At 44.6% G+C, this 19,699-nt stretch overlaps 1 protein-coding gene across 2 annotated transcripts; it reads right to left on the minus strand.

The window, feature by feature from the left end:
- Positions 1-397: 397 nt before the first annotated feature.
- ENPP5 (ectonucleotide pyrophosphatase/phosphodiesterase family member 5) lies at positions 398-14,849 on the minus strand. Of its 2 annotated transcripts, none has more exons than XM_047794995.1 (4): positions 14,800-14,849; positions 10,994-11,857; positions 7,667-7,843; positions 398-1,228 (listed from the first exon to the last, which is right to left on the minus strand). In XM_047794995.1, the coding sequence occupies exons 2-4, from the start codon at positions 11,820-11,822 to the stop codon at positions 801-803; spliced, it is 1,434 nt and encodes a 477-aa protein (XP_047650951.1). In that variant the 5' UTR covers positions 11,823-11,857; positions 14,800-14,849; the 3' UTR covers positions 398-800. The 2 variants fall into 2 exon arrangements, with proteins under 2 accessions (XP_047650951.1, XP_047650949.1); XM_047794993.1 differs by having other exon boundaries at positions 14,662-14,840.
- Positions 14,850-19,699: the final 4,850 nt, after the last annotated feature.

Genomic DNA, 19,699 nt, shown 5'->3' on the forward strand with positions numbered 1-19,699 from the left:
GATTTCTGCATTATTTAGGAATTATTAGAAATTTGATTCTGTCTGAACAAGGAACAAGAGGTAGGCTGGGACGTGGATATAAAAAATTGTCTTTTTCAACCGAGTTATGAGAGTTATGAGTTATGAGACGTTACAGTCAATAAAGTGCATTTCATATAAAAGTACCTATCAGGAGAGTAGTTTATTTATTTATTTATTTATTTAATTCAGCTTTTAGGGGCCGCACCTGCGGCATAGGGAGGTTTCCATTCGGCATAGGGGTCAAATCAGAGCTAGAGCTGCTGGCCTATGCCACAGCCACAGCAACGCCAGATCCGAGCCACGTCTGTGACCTACACCACAGCTCAGGGCAATGCCGGATCCTTAACCCACTGAGTAAGGCCAGGGATCAAACCCACAACCTCATGGTTTCTAGTTGGAGTCATTTCCACCACCCCACAAGGGGAACTCCAGGAGAGTAATTTAAAGTGCAATCCTGTATGATACTTCAAATAGTGCAAAGTTGCTAAATATATACATTTTATATGCCAAGTCCAAATAAAGCAGGATCTCAGGTAGCCCTACATTGCCCTAAGCCAGAGAGAGCAATGCAAACATACCGCCCCATTTTCCATCCTTTGCAGATATGTGTCATTTGATCCACGTGCCTATGAGTGCGTGCGTGTGTGTGCGTGTACAAGCCTCTCTATGTACAAATCTGCTTAATGGTCTGTGCAAATGCCTGAAGCTGGTTTCCTAGAATGGGAAACCTTTAAACACTGACATAACTATGCAACCTCCCCATCAACATCAACATAGCATTAGGCTTGTAATAATGGCTGAGATATTTCAGACTGAAAATCTGGTAAGGCAGGTATCTGACTGCGAATTAAATGTTTAGTGAAAGTTATTAAAAAGACAGTAACTATAATAGCTCCGAGAGAGACCCCTAGGAAATAAGCGTATGACTCCTCTTGCTCATTTTCTCTTGGTTTGACACCACCACGCAGGAAAGGAGGGCTCTGCGTGTAAGGGCTTGCTCTTGGCGCTGTGGAACTGAGCAGATCCTGGACATTCCTGAGTGACCCGTTGTGTGGCATGCCAGTGATGTTGAGGAGGTGGCAGAGCAGGGGGTACAGATCCGTGGAGTTCATGGCCTCTCTTGTGAAGTTCTTTCGGAAGGCAGGCCCGTGGGCTAAAAATATGGGGTGCATTTCTGCTAATGCATTATCATAACCATGGTTGCCTACTGTGAAGATAAAACATGCATGAACGGGTTAGCCAAACAGATGGCATTAAACTGGAAATAATGGCTGTATTGCTGAATTCTGAACTTAGATGCAAATTTTCCCTAATTTGACTTTTTAAATGAAAGGGTCTTTTACAAACAATCACTTCTATTGTCAACGTCACAGGTCACTTCAGGAAACGAAAAGTCAAACAATCACAAATCTTTATCACAGGCCAACGTTTCTTTAAGCAGCACAAGAAAAAGCATAAAGGGCAAAGCCAAGTCAAGGCAGGGAAGATGAAAGTGATCTTTTTGGGTTTTGGTGGCAGGTAAACTAATATTCAGCAAATACTTGTTAGGTACCTACTATGTTTCAGTTATTGCTGCAAAGATAAAAGGATAAAAGTGCTTAGTTATGAAGCCAATAAGTTCATAATTACCTATAAAAGAGGAAAAGCAATAAAAACAAGACACCTCCAAAATCGAACCTCTATAGTTACAGGTCCAATCCACTTTTGAAAAATAAAGATCAGGGAGTTCCCTTGCGGCTCGTGGGTTAAAGATCTGGTATTGTCACTGCTGTGGTTTGGGCTGTTGCTGTGTTGTAGGTTAGATCCCTGGCCCCAGAACTTCTGCATGCCATGGGCATGGCCAAAAATATAAGTGAAAGAAAATTTAGAGAATGAGAAAAATGTTTCAGAGTTCTCCTGTGGCTCAGCAGGTTAAGGATTTGGCATTGTCACTACAGTGGCTTGGGTCCGCACTGTGGCTTGGGTTTAATCCCTGGCCCCAGAATTTCCACATGCAAAAAAAAAAAAAAAAAGTGGTGAGAATGACCAGCAAATCAGCCTCATCTGCTTATACATGCTACGGGGAGACATGCAATGGGAACACATGTCCAGAAAGAAAATTCTACATCGGCTCCTCTGAAAGTTATTGTCTCAAAGTAATTCCAAATCTTCCTGGCAAAATCTATCTGAAGAAGTCATTCTAAGTGCCATGATTCTTTTGAGTTTTATTTATTTATAGCTTTTTTTTTTTTTTTTGCTTTTTTTTTAGTGCTGAACCCTCAGTATGTGGAAGTTCCCAGACTAGGGGTCAAATCGGAGCTGGAGCTGCTGGTCTACACCACAGCCACAGCAACGTGGGATCCGAGCCATGTCTGTGACCTACACCACAGCTCACGACAACGCTGGATCCTTAACCCACTGAGTGAGCCCAGAGATCAAACCCACATCCTCATGGATACTAGTTGGGTTTGTAACCCACTGAGCCACAGAGGGAACTCCTCTTTTGAGTTTATTATCCAACTGAAAATAATGCTGGATTTCTGAATCACCAGGAATCATCGCACAGGGGACTGTGCTGTTCTAGTTAATTCATCAATATTGGCACATTGCGAAATGTGTCATGACTATAATTTTATAATTGAATGGATGACTACTGTGTTCATTTCTATGAGAAGCTGGATCCAGACTTTTAAGCACAAAGGCAAAGATAATCCATTCCCCTCTCACCTTTTACTAGAAAATCAGATCTGAGGTGAACACATGATGACTTAATACAAACCTCTCCCATGCCTGGGGACTTTGTTTTGTAGCCGTGGTCCCTACCATATATGCCTGACCCAGAAGAGTATTTAACAAGCGATGCATAAGAACATGTGTATGAGCCCCCGGGGCTAGAGAGTGCAGGCAAAAACACAGACTGCTGGGTAGTACCCTCACAGTTCCTAGTTCAGTAGGTCTGAGCTAGGCCCAAGAATCTGCATTTCTTTCTTAATTAATTAATTTTTTTTGTCTTTTAGGGCTTCACCAGACGCATATGGAGGTTCCCAGGCTAGGGGTCCGGTCAGAGATGTAGCTGCCGGCCTACACCAGAGCCACAGCAGCACAGGATCCGAGCCACGTCTGTGACCAACACCACGCTCAGGGCAACACCAGATCCTTAACCCACTGAGTGATGCCAGGGATCAAACCCAAGTCCTCATGGATACTAGTCCTGTTCGGTAAGCTGCTGAGCCACAACGGGAATTCCAAGAATCTGCATTTCTAACAAGTTTCCAGGTGATTTGGATGCTGTTAGTCCAGGGAATACATTTAGAGAACCACTGCTTTGGGGCATTTGGGCTGAATTCTTACACAACTCAGGCTGAGAAGGCCTATAGTGGTCAGTGCTTAAGTATCTGTTGAATCAATAATTATGTTGAATATAAGGTGACATCAAGACATCAATAGGAGAACTATTAAAGTTTTCTATTTAAAATAGGTGTGACCCAAAGTTCCCAGAGTGGCTCAGGGGTTAACGAACCCGACTAGCATCAGTAAGGACGAGGGTTTGATTCCTGGCCTCCCTCAGCGGGTTAAGCATCTGGCATGGCCGTGAGCTGTGGTGTAGGTTGCAGACACAGCTCAGATCTTGCGTTGCTGTGACTGTGGTGTAGGCCAGTGGCTACAGCTCCGATTCAACCCCTAGCCTGGGACCTCCATATGCCCATGGGTGTGGCTCTAAAAAGGCAAAAAGACAAAAATAAAAAAAATAGGTGTGACCCATCTATTACATAATCATGGTTCACACAAACCAAAATTTCAAGAGGGTCACTTACATTTATATTCAACATAAATTGTAATTAAAATCTCCTCAGAGACAGCAGTTCTTTTTTTCTTTTCTTCTCTCTTTTTTTTTTTTTTCTTTTTTAGGGCAACACCTGAGGCATATGGAAGTTCCCAGGCTAGGGGTCGAACTGGAGCTACAGCTGCCAGCCTACACCACAGCCACGGCCAACACCGGATCCGAGCTGCATCTGAGACCTACACCACACAGCCTGTGGCAATGCTGGATCCTTAACCCACTGAGCAAGGCCAGGGATGGATACTAGTCAAGTTCTTAACCCACTAAGCCACAATGGGAAGAGCCTAGCAATTCTTTTCTTTTTCTTTCTTTCTTTCTTTGTTTATTTCTTCCTTCCTTCCTTTCTTTCTCTTGTGTGTGTGTGTGTGTTTGTGTGATCAGCCCCTCTAACCTAAAAATGAACATATAAATGTGGCAACTATTCTCATAGCCAAAGATATAATGTTTAAAGGCCTTCTTAAAACAGCTCTCCTAGCTTGATTAAACATTGGTTTATAGATTATTATCTGTCTGTAAAACCTGTTTTAAGGACCAGAACCCATGTATCTGTACACTTGTGCCAGTATGACTTACATATGCCCTATAAATGTCACTGCCAGGCAACTGCTCTCCTGGTCACCCAATAAACAAGATGGAGACCTAATTCTACCTAAAGGGACATTTTTGTACATCTCTTCTATGTATCCAGGACCTATGCTTCAAAGAGCATTTCTAGATAGTGTTGACATACTATAGTTCTTTCCACATTCACTCAACAGAACAGAAACAACTCCCAGTGATTTGGTGGGTGGAGCATGTTAATATCCATGTCAGCCAGGAAGGCAGAAGCCAAACCAGGTAGTTCAAGAGAGGGAATTTCAGGGGGTTCCCCTCGTGGCTCAGCGGAAACATATCCAACTAGTATCCATGAGGATGAGGGTTCGATCCCTGGCCTCGCTTGGTGGGTTAAAGATCGGTGCCATGAACAGAGTTGTAGGTTGCAAACACGGCTCAGATCCTGCGTTGCTGTGGCTGTGGTGTAGGTTGGCAGCTATAGCTCTGATTCAACCCTAGCCTGGGAACTTCCGTATGCTGCAGGTGCAACCCTAAAAAGAAAAAAAAGAGGGGGGGGATTTCAGATGGGGGCTTAGTAACAAACAGCAGAAGCTCAGCCACAAACAAGGGATGGGGAGGTTACCTAGTGAGTAGAACAGTGGGAACCTCCCACAGCCCCCAGGGCTGGAGGGACAGAAGGAAGATGTGATGACTCCAGAGCCCCAAGACCAGGAGTGCCCAGGAGATGCTGAGGCCATAGAGAGGGAAGTGGTCCAGAGCTGGGATTACAGAGGACATGAGGCCAACGTTAGAGACATGGCTGGGACAGGAAGAGTGAGGGTCAAATATCTGGGCTTCCCCAAACTCCTGTTCCCATTATTTGGCCAAACCTCACCAGAAACTATTTCCCAAAGGAGCCTGGGAATTTCACTCTGCAGGGATCAGTCACTGGTGGTACAAAGCAGAGCAGGGTAAGAGCCGGGAATTTGAGAGCAGATATGCAAATGACAGGCATATATATATATTTTTTTGAATATGGGTATATGCCCGGGAGTGGGATTGCTAGATCCTATTCCATATTTAGTTTTCCGAGGACCCTCCATACTGTTCTCCACAGTGGTTGTACCCATTTACAATCCCACCAACAGAAAAAGAGGGTTTCCTTTTCCCCAGACGTTCTTCAGCAGTTGGTATTTGTAGACCTATTAATGATGGCCGTTCTGACTGGTTTAAGGTAGTACCTCATTGTAGTTTATCGCAGTACTATCCACAATAGCCACGACATGGACACAACCTAAATGTCCATCCACAGATGAATGGCTTAAGTGGTACATATATACAGTGGAATACTATTCAGCCATGAAGAGAACAAAATAATGCCATTGGCAGCAATAATGGATGCAACTAGAGATTCTCATACTAAGTGAAGTAAGTCAGAAAGAGAAAAAGAGAAATACCATATGATATCACCTCTATGTGGAATCTAAAATATGGCGCAGATGAACCTATCTACAAAACAGAAACAGACTCATGGACATAGAGAACAGACTTGGGGTTGCCAAGGGGGAGGGGGAGGAAGCGGGATGGATGGGGAGTTTGGGGTGGGTAGATGCAAACTATTATATTTAGAATAGATAAGCCATGAGGTCCTACTGTACAGCACAGGGAACTATATCCAGTCTCTTGGAATGGACCATGATGGAAGACAACATAAAAACAGCAATGTATATACATGCATGACTGGGTCACTTTGCTGTACTGAATGGCACAGCACTGTAAATCAACTATACTTTAATAAAAATAAAATAAAACAAATGATAGGTGCAATAAAGAGTGAAATCTGGTGGAAAACTTTTCCATTTGACTAACTTTGTGTGTATGTGTGTCTTTTTAGGGCTGCACGTGAAGCATATGGAAAGTTCCCAGGCCAGGGGTGGAATTGGAACTGTAGCTGCCAGCCTACACCACAGCCATGGCAACTTGGGATTCCAGCCGCGTCTGCAACCTACACCACTGAGCGAGGCCAGGAATCGAACCTGCATCCTCATGGATACTAGTCAGGTTCATTACTGCTGAGCCACGATGGGGAACTTCTCATTTGACTAACTTATTAAAAGCTATGTGAAAAGGGGAAATTGTAACCTACAGAGAGCAGGAAGTTCTTTATTTTGCATGCTTGAATTTTAAATGGGATTTCATTATATTCTAAATTTAATCAGTGGAAATATCTCCAAAATTATAACACTTGGTATTAATTAGGGAAATATATCTTGATGTATTTTTATCCATGCCATATGCAGTTCTTGATAGAAATGTTCCTAAGGTGTAAAGCAAGCTGGCCTATATTTGGTAGAGCCAGAAGTGCAAAAGAAACTAGAAAGCTAAGAACTGCAAAGAAAAATTGAGATTACATTCTTATGAAATCAGAATATGAAACAGATACAGAAAATGATTCAATTGACCCCCTTCAGTTAGGTTTTGCTCAAGAACATAATGGTTGTAATTAGCAGTACAGGCCACTGTGCTTTGGTCTGATGGCTTCAAAAGAAGTAAATGTTTCATTTTTAGGAGGTTACCTCATTTTAAAGCCCCAATAAAATTTTTTTCTTTCATGATTGCACCTATGGCATATGTTAGTTCCTGGGCTAGGGTCGAATCAGAGCTGCAGCTGCAGCCCTATGCCGCAGCCACAGCAACGCCAGATCAGAGCAACACTGGATCTGAACTGCATCTGTGACCTCCGCCGGATCCTTAACCCACTGAGCGAGGCCAGGGATTGAACCCTCAACCTCATCGACACTATGTTAGGCTCTTAACCTGCTGAGCCACAACAGGAACTCCTCTAGTAAACCTTTATTGGAATCTTTACTGGGTCTTTCTTTAGCTTTTTTTTTTTTGTCTTTTGTCTTTTTAGGGCCACACCCACGGCATATAGAGGTTCTCAGGCTAGGGGTCCAATCAGAGCTACAGCTACTGGCCTACACCACAGCAACAGAAACGTGGAATCCGAGCTGCATCTGTGAACTACACCACAGTTCATGGCAATGCCAGATCCTTAACCCAGTGAGCGAGGCCAGGGATTGAACTCGCAACCTCATACTCATGGTTCCCAGTCGGATTCATTTCCGCTGCACCACGACGGGAACTCCTCTTTAGCTATTAATGCATGGTACGAGCTAGTTATTTGATCGGTAAAGAAATTGCTGAGAACAGCAAAAAAACGGCTTCCGCCTGGCCTCCACTGTAGCCAACAAGGATGCAGAATGGGGAGAAACACTATCACATACTCACACAGAAAGTCGTCGGACTTATTCCGTAAAACATACCACCCGTTGTCAGCCACCGCGATGATTGGCTGAATTCGGCTGTTGTATCTGTAATGCCATCTTTCCGGAATCTCTTCTTTTTTGTAAACAGTAAGATTAGGATGAGCGTGAGCTAGTGCTTTATAGACTTCATCAAATTTACCTAAAAGAGAAGGAGGAGGAGAGGCACTCAGAATGAAGACACTGGCTGGGACATTCAAAGAAGCAACCGGGGCAGCAGAGGCCAGTCAACACAGGCATCCTTCTGACATGGAGAGTCACAAGCTCAACCTTAGGAAGCCTAGCCAGAGGCGTCCCCTGGGGGGAAATAGTCTTGTGGGGAAACTCAGAAGTACTATTTTTTTTCTTCAAGGCTGCATCCAAGGCATGTGGAAATTCCTAGGCTAGGGGTCAAATCGGAGCCACACCTGCCGGCTTACACCACAGCCACAGCAACACCAGATCAGAGCCACATATGCAGCTTTTGGCAATGCCTGATCCTTTAACCCACTGAGCAAAGCCAAGTAGCAAACCCACATCCTCACAGACACTATGTGAGTTCTTAACCTGCTGAGCCACAACGGGGACTCTGAGAAGTAATCTCTTAAAGTAAATTCATCTTGGAGTTACCGTCGTGGCGCAGCGGAAACAAATCCGACTAGGAACCATGAGGTTGCGGGTTCGATTCTCCCTTCGCTCAGTGGGCTAAAGATCTGGCATTGCACTGAGCTGTGGTGTACATCGGATCCCGCGTTGCTGTGGTCATGGCTGTGGCGTAGGCCGGCAACTGTAGCTCCGATTTGACCCCTAGCCTGGGAACCTCCACGTGCCACTAGTGTGGCCTTAAAAAGCAATAAATAGGAGTTCCCATCGTGGCGCAGTGGTTAACGAATCCGACTAGGAACCATAAGGTTGCAGGTTCGGTCCCTGCCCTTGCTCAGTGGGTTAACGATCCGGCGTTGCCGTGAGCTGTGGTGTAGGTTGCAGACGCGGCTCGGATCCCGCGTGGCTGTGGCTCTGGCGCAGGCTGGTGGCTACAGCTCCGATTTGACCCCTCGCCTGGGAACTTCCATATGCCGCAGGAGCGGCCCAAAGAAATAGCAAAAAGACAAAAAAAAAAGCAATAAATAAATTTAAAAAAAAATCATCTTGGGAGGACATTTTATTTTATTCTTTTAAATGATTTTTATTTTTTTCTTTTATAGTTGGTTTACAGTGTTCTGTCAATTTTCTACTGTACAGCAAGGTGACCCAGTCACACATACATGTATACATTCTTTTTTCTCACATTATCCTCCATCACACTCCATCATAAGTGACTAGATATAGTGCCCAGTGCTACACTGCAGGATCTCATTGCTTATCCACTCCAAAGGCAACAGTTTGCATCCATTAATCCAGATTCCTAGGAGAGGGCACTTTATACACAGAGAAATCTCTAATATCTGAAGACAAAATACCCACACACGTGCGAATTGGTGGCACTTAGTTCCACGTCCAGGGCACTGCAATACCCACACAAAAACAAAGAGCTCAGTCCTGATAGCTCTCAGTCCAGAGACAGAGAATCTCAAGGCGATAAGAGTATGTGGAGGGGGAGGGTTGGTCAAGGACCAAAGCGGCAAAGCAGGTTGTAAAATGGAAACATTCTTTAAAAACCCTGGAGGCAGAAGTACTCCCAGTAACTTCAAACTGCAGGAATCACTATCTTTAATCGTCTTCTTGTTTTTCAAATCTGTTTATTAGGGGACATCATACCAATTTTACAAGGAAAATTAAAAGGTTAAGGTAATTTTCTTAACCACCAAAAGTGACTATTTTATACTGAATTTGTTAAAAAGTTTGTGTGCAGGTGCACGTGCATATCTTAACATTCACTGTTTCCTAGCGATAGGGATGGAGTCGGCACAGGTAGCTGTAAAATCCCAGTAAAGGACCATAAATAAAGAGAGAAACCTGGGGGACATTGGGAGACCACTGTAAGTTAATAATTGCTCAAGAAAGCCATCAGAACAGGGCAGGCTTGCTCGACTAGTGGAGGTGCGAGAAATGCCTCAGGTCGTTGGGTGGGGGATGGGATGAGGGCTGCATTCAGATTCAGACCAAGGGCAGGAGTTTGGGGACCGCCCTTCTGCTGACTTGAATACACACCTTACCAGGTAACAAAGGATGGGCTACTGCTGGAAGAAAGAGGAAGAGGCAGTCTTTTCTGACCCCCACTCCCCTTGGATGACAAAACTGTAGCCCACCAGATCCTGGGGGCAGAGCCTCCTTGCCTGCCTGCTTGCATCTCTCACAAGCATCTGATCTTAATAAATCTATTTCTTGCCAATCACTTTGTCTCTCACTGAATTCCTTCTGCGTGGAGGCATGAAGAACCTGAATTTCAGTGAGTTGAGACACTGGGTGAGTGATTTCGATTTAAAACCATGGGTTTAAGTCCCAGTCTGGGTTTAGGTTGCGTTCAAGCCATTAGTGCTGTCCATTTCACTAGTATCCTCTGCATTGCCCTGTACGGGATCTAATTCTTACTTGTGAGGCACTCAGCTTTTCAAGGATCTGTTTTCTCACCTGATACCTAGATGAACACCAGGAGGTGATAAAACAGAAGTCAGACAAGCAGAGGCTTGCTCTGCACTTACTTTTGACCTGGGGATGTTGAACCTTTGGGGCTTGTTCACCTATCTTGAAATCAGAAATCATGAGTGACAGGGTTGGAATGAGGCTTCCCGGAGAGGTTTGTAAAAAGGTCAAGGTACAGTTGGGAGTTTCCTGGTGGTCTAGTGGTTAGGATTTGGGGTTTCCACTGCTGTGGCTTAGGTTCAATCCCTGGTCTGAGAACTGAGATTTCACATCAAGCCCTCTGCCCATCCCCCCACAAAATACTATTATTACTTCCCCTGCTTATAGATAAGAAAACTAAATCTCAGAACGACCAGAGCTTTCTCCTTCCCATAACCCTCTGCTTTCCTAAGGGTCCACAGAAGGCTTTGGGGCTTCCATAAAATAACTGCAATGGTATGCATATTTTGTATGTATTTTCCCATCCCCAATCCTCTGAAAATGGAAGCTGTAGCTTTCCCCATATCTGATAGGACATAGAGGGAGCATCAGTTTCAATATTCTAGGAAAAAGGGAAAAATTAGACTCTGTGAAAAGAGAGTTTGTCTTTTCAGCATTTAAGGATTCGATTCTGGAATTCTACCTTGTCAGAGGCAAGCCCACTGGAAAGACACAGACACAAAATCCCCCCTTCAAAAGCACTGGGCATGCATAGCCCCAGCCCCCAGCTCACCCCTCAATTCAGACTTACCTTCTTTGGGCAAGATAGCTGCTACAGGTGATTGGTCAATCAGGGTATAGTGGTCTTTATCCAGATACTGGTCAAGCTCTATGACCCTTTCCTCAGAACACTGCGTCATCCCATGATCACTTGTGATGATTAGGTTCAGAACATTCCACAGCTTTGCCTTCTTCAGCATCTGTATGAGATAGCCTAGCTTGTGGTCAGTATCTGAAATGACAGGTCCCATGAGCGGGCTGTCCGGTCCCAAATGGTGGCCCATGTCATCAGGTTCTTCCCAGTAGAGAAGACCAAGATTGATGGGCTCTTTCGAGGTAAACCATTCAATGATTTTGGCAACTCTCTCTTCAAAGGAAACGGACTCGTTGTAAGGGAGGTAGTGAGTAGGAAAGCTTTCATGTATTTTCACATCTGTCCCGGGCCACATGGCCGCGCCACTAGTATGTCCCGCCCTCTGATTCGTGATCCATATTGGCGTCGCTTCTTCCCAAAACTCAGAATCATAAATGTCCATGTTATCCAAGGAGAAGGATTTGTTCAGGATAGGATCAAACATGTCATTTGCCACAATGCCATGATTCTCGGCAAAGAGGCCAGTTACCAGAGTATAATGGTTAGGGTAGGTCTTTGTAATAAAAATATTAGTAACTTGCTTCACATGGACCCCATGTTTCATAACATAATGAAAATGGGGTGTTGGAACTCTGTATAAGTAATCCCAACGGAATCCATCAAATGAAACTAGCAGAACTTTTTGCTGGTCTGGTTGGAGAGAATATGTCTTTGCAAGTGTTAATGCAGCAAGTATGAAGCACACCCAGAGAAATTTTGAGGTCATTTTCAAAGAACTTGATCAGTTCCGTGTAAGATAATCTGGATAAGAAACATATAGAAATTAATGACAATAATTTTGTTTCATATACTTGACCCCCAATTGAGAGTGATGCTGCTGAGTAATTCCAGTTCTATCATAAACCACAGCCTGGAAGGATCATGTTGCAGAACTGCGTCTTAAACATGAGACCTGAGGCTGCGTCTTAAACATGAAGCTGAGCAGTTTGTTTGCATTTTAGAAACTGTTTTAGTTTCCAAGAATTGATCAAAACATTCCTCAAAGAAATTATTTAAAACAGCTCCTCAAATATCATTTTGAAAGTCGACATGGAGTTCCCACTGTGGCTCGGCAATAAGGAACCCGACCAGTGTCCAAGAAGATGAAGGTTCTATCCCCGGCCCTGTTCAGTGGATTAAGGATCCTGCGTTGCTATGAGCTGCAGGGCAGGTCACAAGTGCTACTCAGAGAATCTGGCGTTGTTGTGGCTGTGGTGTAGGCCGGCAGCTGCCGTTCTGATGTGCCCCTCGCCGGGGAACTTTCATATGCTGCAGGTTTGGCACTAAAAAGATTAAAAAAACAAAAATAAAATAAAAGATGATATAATTTACATACAACTTTTCAGAAGCCATTTTTAGGTTGACTCAGACCTCTGACTCCTGGTCAGAAAGATGTGTATGGTTAAATACCTGTGGATATACTTATCATTATGTTAGCGGGACCCTAGGAACCTAGCGACAGGAATTACCACTGGAAATCCAAAAAAGAATGCTTTTAAAAACACATATGTACAGGAGATACTTGGTGGCCTAGCAGTTAAGAAGACAGTGTTGTCTGTCATTGCCATGGCTCTGGTCACTGCTGTGGCAGGTTTGATCCCTGGCCCAGGAACTTCCACAAGCCAAGGGCAAGGACAAAAAAAAAATATGTACACCTCCATTTTTCAAAGACCAGGCCTTATGTTTGGTCCATCATGGTGAAAGATGTCATGAGAGAGGAGAAAATAGATGAACTTGGTTTCTTGAAATGACATCAAGTTTGTGACTTTCTAATAGATTTGTGAAAAGTAATGTACATTCCTGTATTAATAAAGAACAGCCTTCTTTAAAATAATTAGAACTAAGTATAAACAAAAACATAATTCTGAAATTTGATGCTGACCTTCTTAATCAACATTTTTTTCTTTTTTGGCTTTTTAGGCCATACCGGTGGCACATATGGCCAATGCCACAGCCATAGCAATGCCAGATCCGTGTCGCGTCTGTCATCTACACCACAGTTCACAGCAATGCCAGATCCTTAACCTACCAAGCGAGGTCAAGGATCGAACCTGCAGCCTCATGGTTCCTAGTCTGATTCATTTCCACTGAGCCAGGACCAGAACTCCAAGTTCATCAACGTTTAATTGTATCAGTGATGTGTGTAGAAAAGGCACTTCCCAGGATTAAATAATCTCTTCAGATTAAGGTTGATGTTACCGTTGTTAATCTGCCTATTTTTCCAAAAAGCTTTATTCTCTTCAAGAGTGCTAATAAGAGGCAATATGCGTAAACAATACATATGTAAATTTTGTCAGTTCTCATTGGGCCCGCAAATCCAGTGAGGATATTTTGTTCTCTCCTTCTTCCATCCGTTCTTGCATGAAGGTATTTATTAGCCCAACAAAACCTGGATCTAGTTGCATTTTGTGCCAGGAAACCTATTGAATTCAGCTTTCCACATCTTTCTAATTTGAACATGCTGAAGATATTTTTCAACCTCAAAAACAGACCCTGTCTTGTCCTGCTATATTATAAATAAAATAAGGAAAATAAAAACTGCTTGGTATGCTTGCTTTGCTTTAAGATGCAGTAATTCTTTTATTTGTTTTGTAACCATGATTTTAGCATACCTAGAGCATTACTTAAACTGAAATGATTTTAGGTAATGTTCTCCAGACAATGGTTCAAAAATTAAATTCAAAAACTATTTCTCAAATGGCAACAAAGTTTCCAGTTCTGGAAGGAACGTGAAAAAAAAAATGGGTTCCAATAAGGAACTGTAAATGTATTTACTAACACCTCAGACTGAGGATGGAGGTCTCTCCCCCCCTTTCTTCTCCACCTGCCTAACACAAGGAAGGATACTGTGTATCAAATATATTTAAGTCTAAAAACAAGAATCGACTACACAGAGACATCTGATTTTCCTCTTTCAGTAAATTAATTTAGCAACTGTGGTAAGCAGAAAAGAACCGATTTCCTGGGACAAATGAAAATAAAGGCTAAGAATTGCCCCAAGCTAAGGAATGTTTGGTAAGAACCAGCGTTATCACAACGAAGGCAGAAAGCTACAGAGACATGGGGGCGGGATGGAAGAAATCTGATTTCTTTCTTTTCCAAGCACAATGCCACCCGGCGACGGGGGGTGGGGGTGGGGTGGGGGAGGAAGACTTAGATTTAGGTACAGATTTCACTGGGTTGCTTCCCAGTTCCTACCCCACCCTCACCCTATCCTCCCTCCCACCCCCACCCCACCGCCCCAAACAGCTTTCGAAATCTGGAGGGAAGGGGCGCCGTGAAACAAGAGGAGGGAAAGTGAGGGAGAAGTAGGTGAAGAGCGAATAGACGTCAAGAAGGTGATGCGGCGCCCCATCTTCTCCACGGAGATTCCATCCCAGCTCTGGGAAGCATCACGGGTACGTTCCCAATTCGCAGACTGCCGCCCACCGAGGCCAACAGATGCCGTAACGTGGGCTCTGTGTACGTGTACAGTGGAAATTGGGGGTGAGGGCAATTTGGGGGGGTGCGCATTGGAGGCAGGTGGGTCCCCGGGAGGCCAGCCGCCCACTCCCGGGGACTCTTACCCTTGCAGCGATCCGTTCAGTCCGCATCGGTTTGGGGCAGTGGGAGTGAGGGCCTGGAGGGGACTCCCTCTCGCAGACCCGGTGCAAAGGGGGGAGGCGGCGGAAGCAAGGAGCGCCCCCAAACCCGCAGCTGCTCACCTGCACACCACCTCGGCGCAGAGCACCTGACCAGCACCTCCCCCCGCCGCAGGCCCCGCCCCTTGGCTCCGATTGGCTGCGGTATGATTGTTACTGCCGGGGCGGTGGAGAGAAAGCCCGGCTCCCAGGAGTCGCTGCCCCGCCTGTCAATCAGCCGCAGTGGGGAAGGCGCTCTCGGGTTCCGAGGATGGATGGGGCTGGAGCCAGGGAAGCGAAGGGTGGTTTGGACCCGGCCGGGAGGCCCGGGGAGCCGAAGGGAGCGGTCGCTTTCTGAGGTCCCCTCTGCTGGGTCACAAAGCCTTACTGGCACCGTTCCTTTTCTAGATGGGCTGTAGTCGGTGATGCAGCGAGATCATACTGCGCTACCCCAGTAGTTAGTGCGCTCCAACTCTGTTTTTGTTAAAAGCTACTTTTATTCTCTTATCCGATCTCTCGTGTTTGTGTTTTATTTTTTCTCTTATTACAAATGAGTGGTACCGTACCCTGGACTTTGCTCTGAGAAACACCTCAGCAGTCCAGGATGTCGATGGGAGGGTGCAAAATCTAATTGTAAAGGATTTAATTTAGTCGGCTCTGCAGCAGCAAAGCTTGTTGTCTGGGTTTTTGCAATGTCAGCTCTCGGAGATCTACAGTAGTGTGGCACCTGAGAGCGCACATATTAAATCAAGCGAGATTCAGAATCAGGTTAATTGGTACATGCTAAGAGGCTAAACAGCTATTCTGATGGTTCCATATGAGCGCCAGACTCTGCTCTGCTCCTAGCTTTGTTTCCACACATACCGAAGAGTTATAAACTTCAGGTCTGATTTCTCTCTCAGGAAGTCTTTTTTTTTCTTATTTTTTATTTTTATTTTTTTATTTTTATGTCTTTTGTCCTTTTAGGGCCGCATCTGCGGCATATGGAGGTTCCCAGGATAGGGGTCTAATCAGAGCTACCGGCCACAGCTCACAGCAACGCCAGATCCTTAACCCACTGAGCGAGGCCAGGGATAGAACCCGCAACCTCATGGTTCCTAGTCGGATCCATTTCCGCTGCGCCAGGACGGGAACTCTATCAGGAAGTCTTTGGCCCTGTTCCTTCTATCCCCTTACGGTAGTGAGTTTATTTTTTCAGGATTTTTTTTTTTTTTGTAATGATGATATTTTAGGTCGAAGGGAATGCGGACATGTGCATAGTTGCCAATATAATCCCAACTGTATCTATTATAAATTATAGCAGTGACTTTCAGCTCCCCTGAAACAATTTCTCCATCTGCACAATTCCCGGGCCTAAGTCTTTTTTTTCTTTTCTTTTTTTCCTTACAGCTGCACCTGTGGCATATTAGAATTGACTAGCGGTTGACTCGGAGCTGCAGCAGCCAGCCTCCACCACAGCCACAGCAACACTGCCTCTGTGCGGAATCTGCCACCTAGCTGAGGCAGTGCCAGATCCTTAACCCAATGAGCGAGGCCAGGGATGGAACCTGCATCCTCACAGAGACTATTGTTGGGTCTTTGACTTGCCAATCCACAACGGGAATTCCTAATTCTGACCACCCTGCAACGGGCAATAATATCTGCCTGGCTGTCCCAGCTTAAGTTTCAACATCTAATTAGCTGTTACAATGGAGAAAAACCCCCGAAGCCCTGGCTCCCATCCAGAGCTCAGGTTCCCTGTCCAGTATACTGGAACTGGAAGATGAATAGACGTTTCTGCTGATACTTAATCAGATGAGGCAAACAGTTTGGTCCCTGTTTTTTTCTTTCTCTAGGCTTCTCATAGAAGGGCAGTCCCTACCCCAATGGTTCTCTTCTAATTGCATCCTACCATTCCCGAGGGCATCTGGGCACTCCTCCATGCCTTTTATTTGTAACACCTTGAGTTTATGGTTTTCCATACATGGGACGGGGATTAAGAGGCAGGCTGCTGTCCAGGTTTAGCCAGACCCAGTGACAATGAAGTTGTACAGGTTGTTCCAGGTCCCCAAAGCCCTGACCTTTGAAATTGCCCCAGCTGGGAACTGGGTGGTCCAAGATTCTAAGTCTTTGTCCCCCCTAAATGGGCCAACCCTATGTTCTCCCCAAACGCTCAAAGGACAGCATATGCTGATTAGAGAGGAGAGTAGTGAGAACACGCTTGTCTTTTCCATGGATCACTGAACATCGTTGGACTCTGCTCAGATGGCCTTGCCTTGCTCTGCAAACTCTTTATGGAAGAACCATTGCATTCACAAGCTACCCCTGTGAAAACAGGCACGGTGCAGTTGTTAAGCACAGTGCTCAGCTCGAAAAACGACTCACAGGAGGCCAATCGAGGGCCAGAGACACTTCCCAGAGCTCCGCATGATGACATCGAGGGTCACCTGGTAGGCTTGTTATGTAAGTCATGTTGCTCCTGGGAAAAAATCTGGCTTCAATAGTACAGATAGAGGAACGATTGCCAAAACATGGAATTCCCACTTCCACGTTGCCACCAGGCCTTCTCCCCTGCCTGTCACCTTGATTTCTGTCCAGCTGCAATCACTCCTCAGCAAGTTATGATCGCCTAAGCCACGACCTATTCACTGTAGCTATTCCTTTGTTTTCTATTATTGAATTAATGTGAGTAATTAGAGTATTGCGCTAGTAATGTTTTTTTCCTGAATAATGGCGTAACAGAAGAATCAGCTTCTTCTATGGGTTTTGGGGGTGGTCATGGGGGTCCCTCTGCCTGTCTAACTCTGATAACAGTTTGGGAGCTGAATTATTTTCTAACTTGGAAGCTGGAAAATGTTTATGCTAAAACTGAAATCGGATTCATTCTTTATGAAACAGCCAAGACTGGCTCTGATGCAGAAGTTTTGTTTTCCAAACTAGTCTATATCTACCCCATGGTAGGGACAATGAGCAAATTATTTCAAATTTTTATATCTTAAGGTTGTAATATATTGTATCACAACAACTAAACTAAAACAAAGACTATCTCTTCATCATTTATAGAACATTCTATAAAATAGGGTTTCACATATGAATGGCCATAGAGATGCTGACTCTGGAGTGAACTTAATTTTTTTTTTTTTTGTCTTTTTAGGGCTGCACCCATGACATATGGAAGCTCCCAGGCTAGGAATCAAATCAGAGCTGCAGCTGCTGCTCTGTGCCACAGCCACAGCAACGCCAGATCCAAGCCACATCTGTGACCTATACCACAGCTTACAGCAAGGCTGGATCCTTTAACCCACTGAGCGAGGCCAGGGATCGAACCTGATCCTTATGGATACTAGTCAGATTCGTTACCACTGAGCCACAATGGGAGCTCCGTGAGCTTAATTTTTTTAATTGAAGTATAATTGATGTACAATATTGTGTTAGTTTCAGGTGTATGGCAAAGTAATTCTGATATATATGTATTTTATGTATATATATTCTTTTTCAGACTCTTTTCCACTATAAGCTACTATAAGATATTAAATATAGTTCCCTAAGTCCTTGTTTTTTATCTATTTTGTATTTTTTGGCGTTTTTTTCAGGGCTACACCTGCGGCATATGAAAGTTCCCAGGCCAGGGGTCGAATCAGAGCTTCATCGGCCGGCATACACCACAGCCACAGCAACTCAGGTTCCGAGCCACGTCTGCAACCTACACCACAGCTCATGGCAACACCAGATCCTTAACCCACTGAGCAAGGCCAGGGATCGAACCTGCACCTTCATGGTTCCTAGTCGGATTCGTTTCCACTGCACCACAATGGGAACTCCTGACCTTAACCCTTGATAAATTGTAGATCTTCACTAATTTGGACTCACTAGCAGAAGTTCAACCCAATGAGTGAAAAGCTGAATTATAGATTCTTCAAAGACTTAATTCAAGTACTTTTTTGCCTATTAGTAACTTAGGCTGCTAATGCTATGGTTGTACTAATTAGAACTATATTTTCGTGTAATTAGTATGCTTTTATCCTCAGAAAGCTTTATGTAGGTCAAATATATGTAACCCTGTACAGGTCTTAGTATTACTATATTTTGCAAATTATTCTCGTAGTATGTTCTTTTCCTAAGGCTACTCTAGCAAAGCCATTGCACTGGGTGGCTTAGGTCAACAGAAATATATTCTCTCACAGTTTTAGAGGCTCGACGCTTGAAATCAAGATGTCAGCAGAGCAGCCCTCCCTCTAGAGGCTCTAAGGCAGAATCCTGGCTTGTCTCTGTCTTTCAGTTTCCGATGGTTCTGGCATTCCTGGGCCAGCTACCGTTGAGCTCCAATCGCCGCCTCCATCATCAAATGCTGTTCTCTGTATATTTCCGTGTCTCCACGTGGCCGTCTCGTGAGGACATCAGTTACTGGAATGAAGTCCCCCTTGAATCCAGTATGACCTCATCTAAATTTCACCTTACGGCTGCAAAGGACCTATTTTCAAATAAAGTCCTATTCTGAGGTTCCAGGTGAATGTGAATTTGGAGGGAATCCTGTTCAAACCAGGTCACATAGTTAGTAGATTTTTTTTTTTTTTTTTGCTTTTTAGGGCCACACCCGGGGCAAATGAAGGTTCCCAGGCTAGGGGTCAAGTCGGAGCTCCAGCTGCCAGCCTACACCACAGCTCAGAGCAACGCCAGATCCTTAACCCACTGAGCGAGACCAGGGATCAAACTCACAACCTCATGGTTCCTAGTTGGATTTGTTTCTGATGTGCCACAATGGGAACTCCTAGTCAACAGAATGTTTAATTTTATAGCTCAGCCTAGGTCCAAAGTCCATGAATTATTATTAAAGTGGCTCAAATCAAGGAAACTGACCACATCTATTGCCGACGAGGAAGCAGAGCCACTGTAACAATGAAACAGCCACAATGCAGTAGCAAGGTGCAAGCCTAGGCACACCGGGTTGCTGCAGATACACACGCCATCTGCAGAAGCACAATGGTGATTCTCTAGATGCTATGCA

This window comes from Phacochoerus africanus, chromosome 9, assembly GCF_016906955.1.
Source record: "Phacochoerus africanus isolate WHEZ1 chromosome 9, ROS_Pafr_v1, whole genome shotgun sequence".
Classification (NCBI taxonomy): domain Eukaryota; kingdom Metazoa; phylum Chordata; class Mammalia; order Artiodactyla; family Suidae; genus Phacochoerus; species Phacochoerus africanus.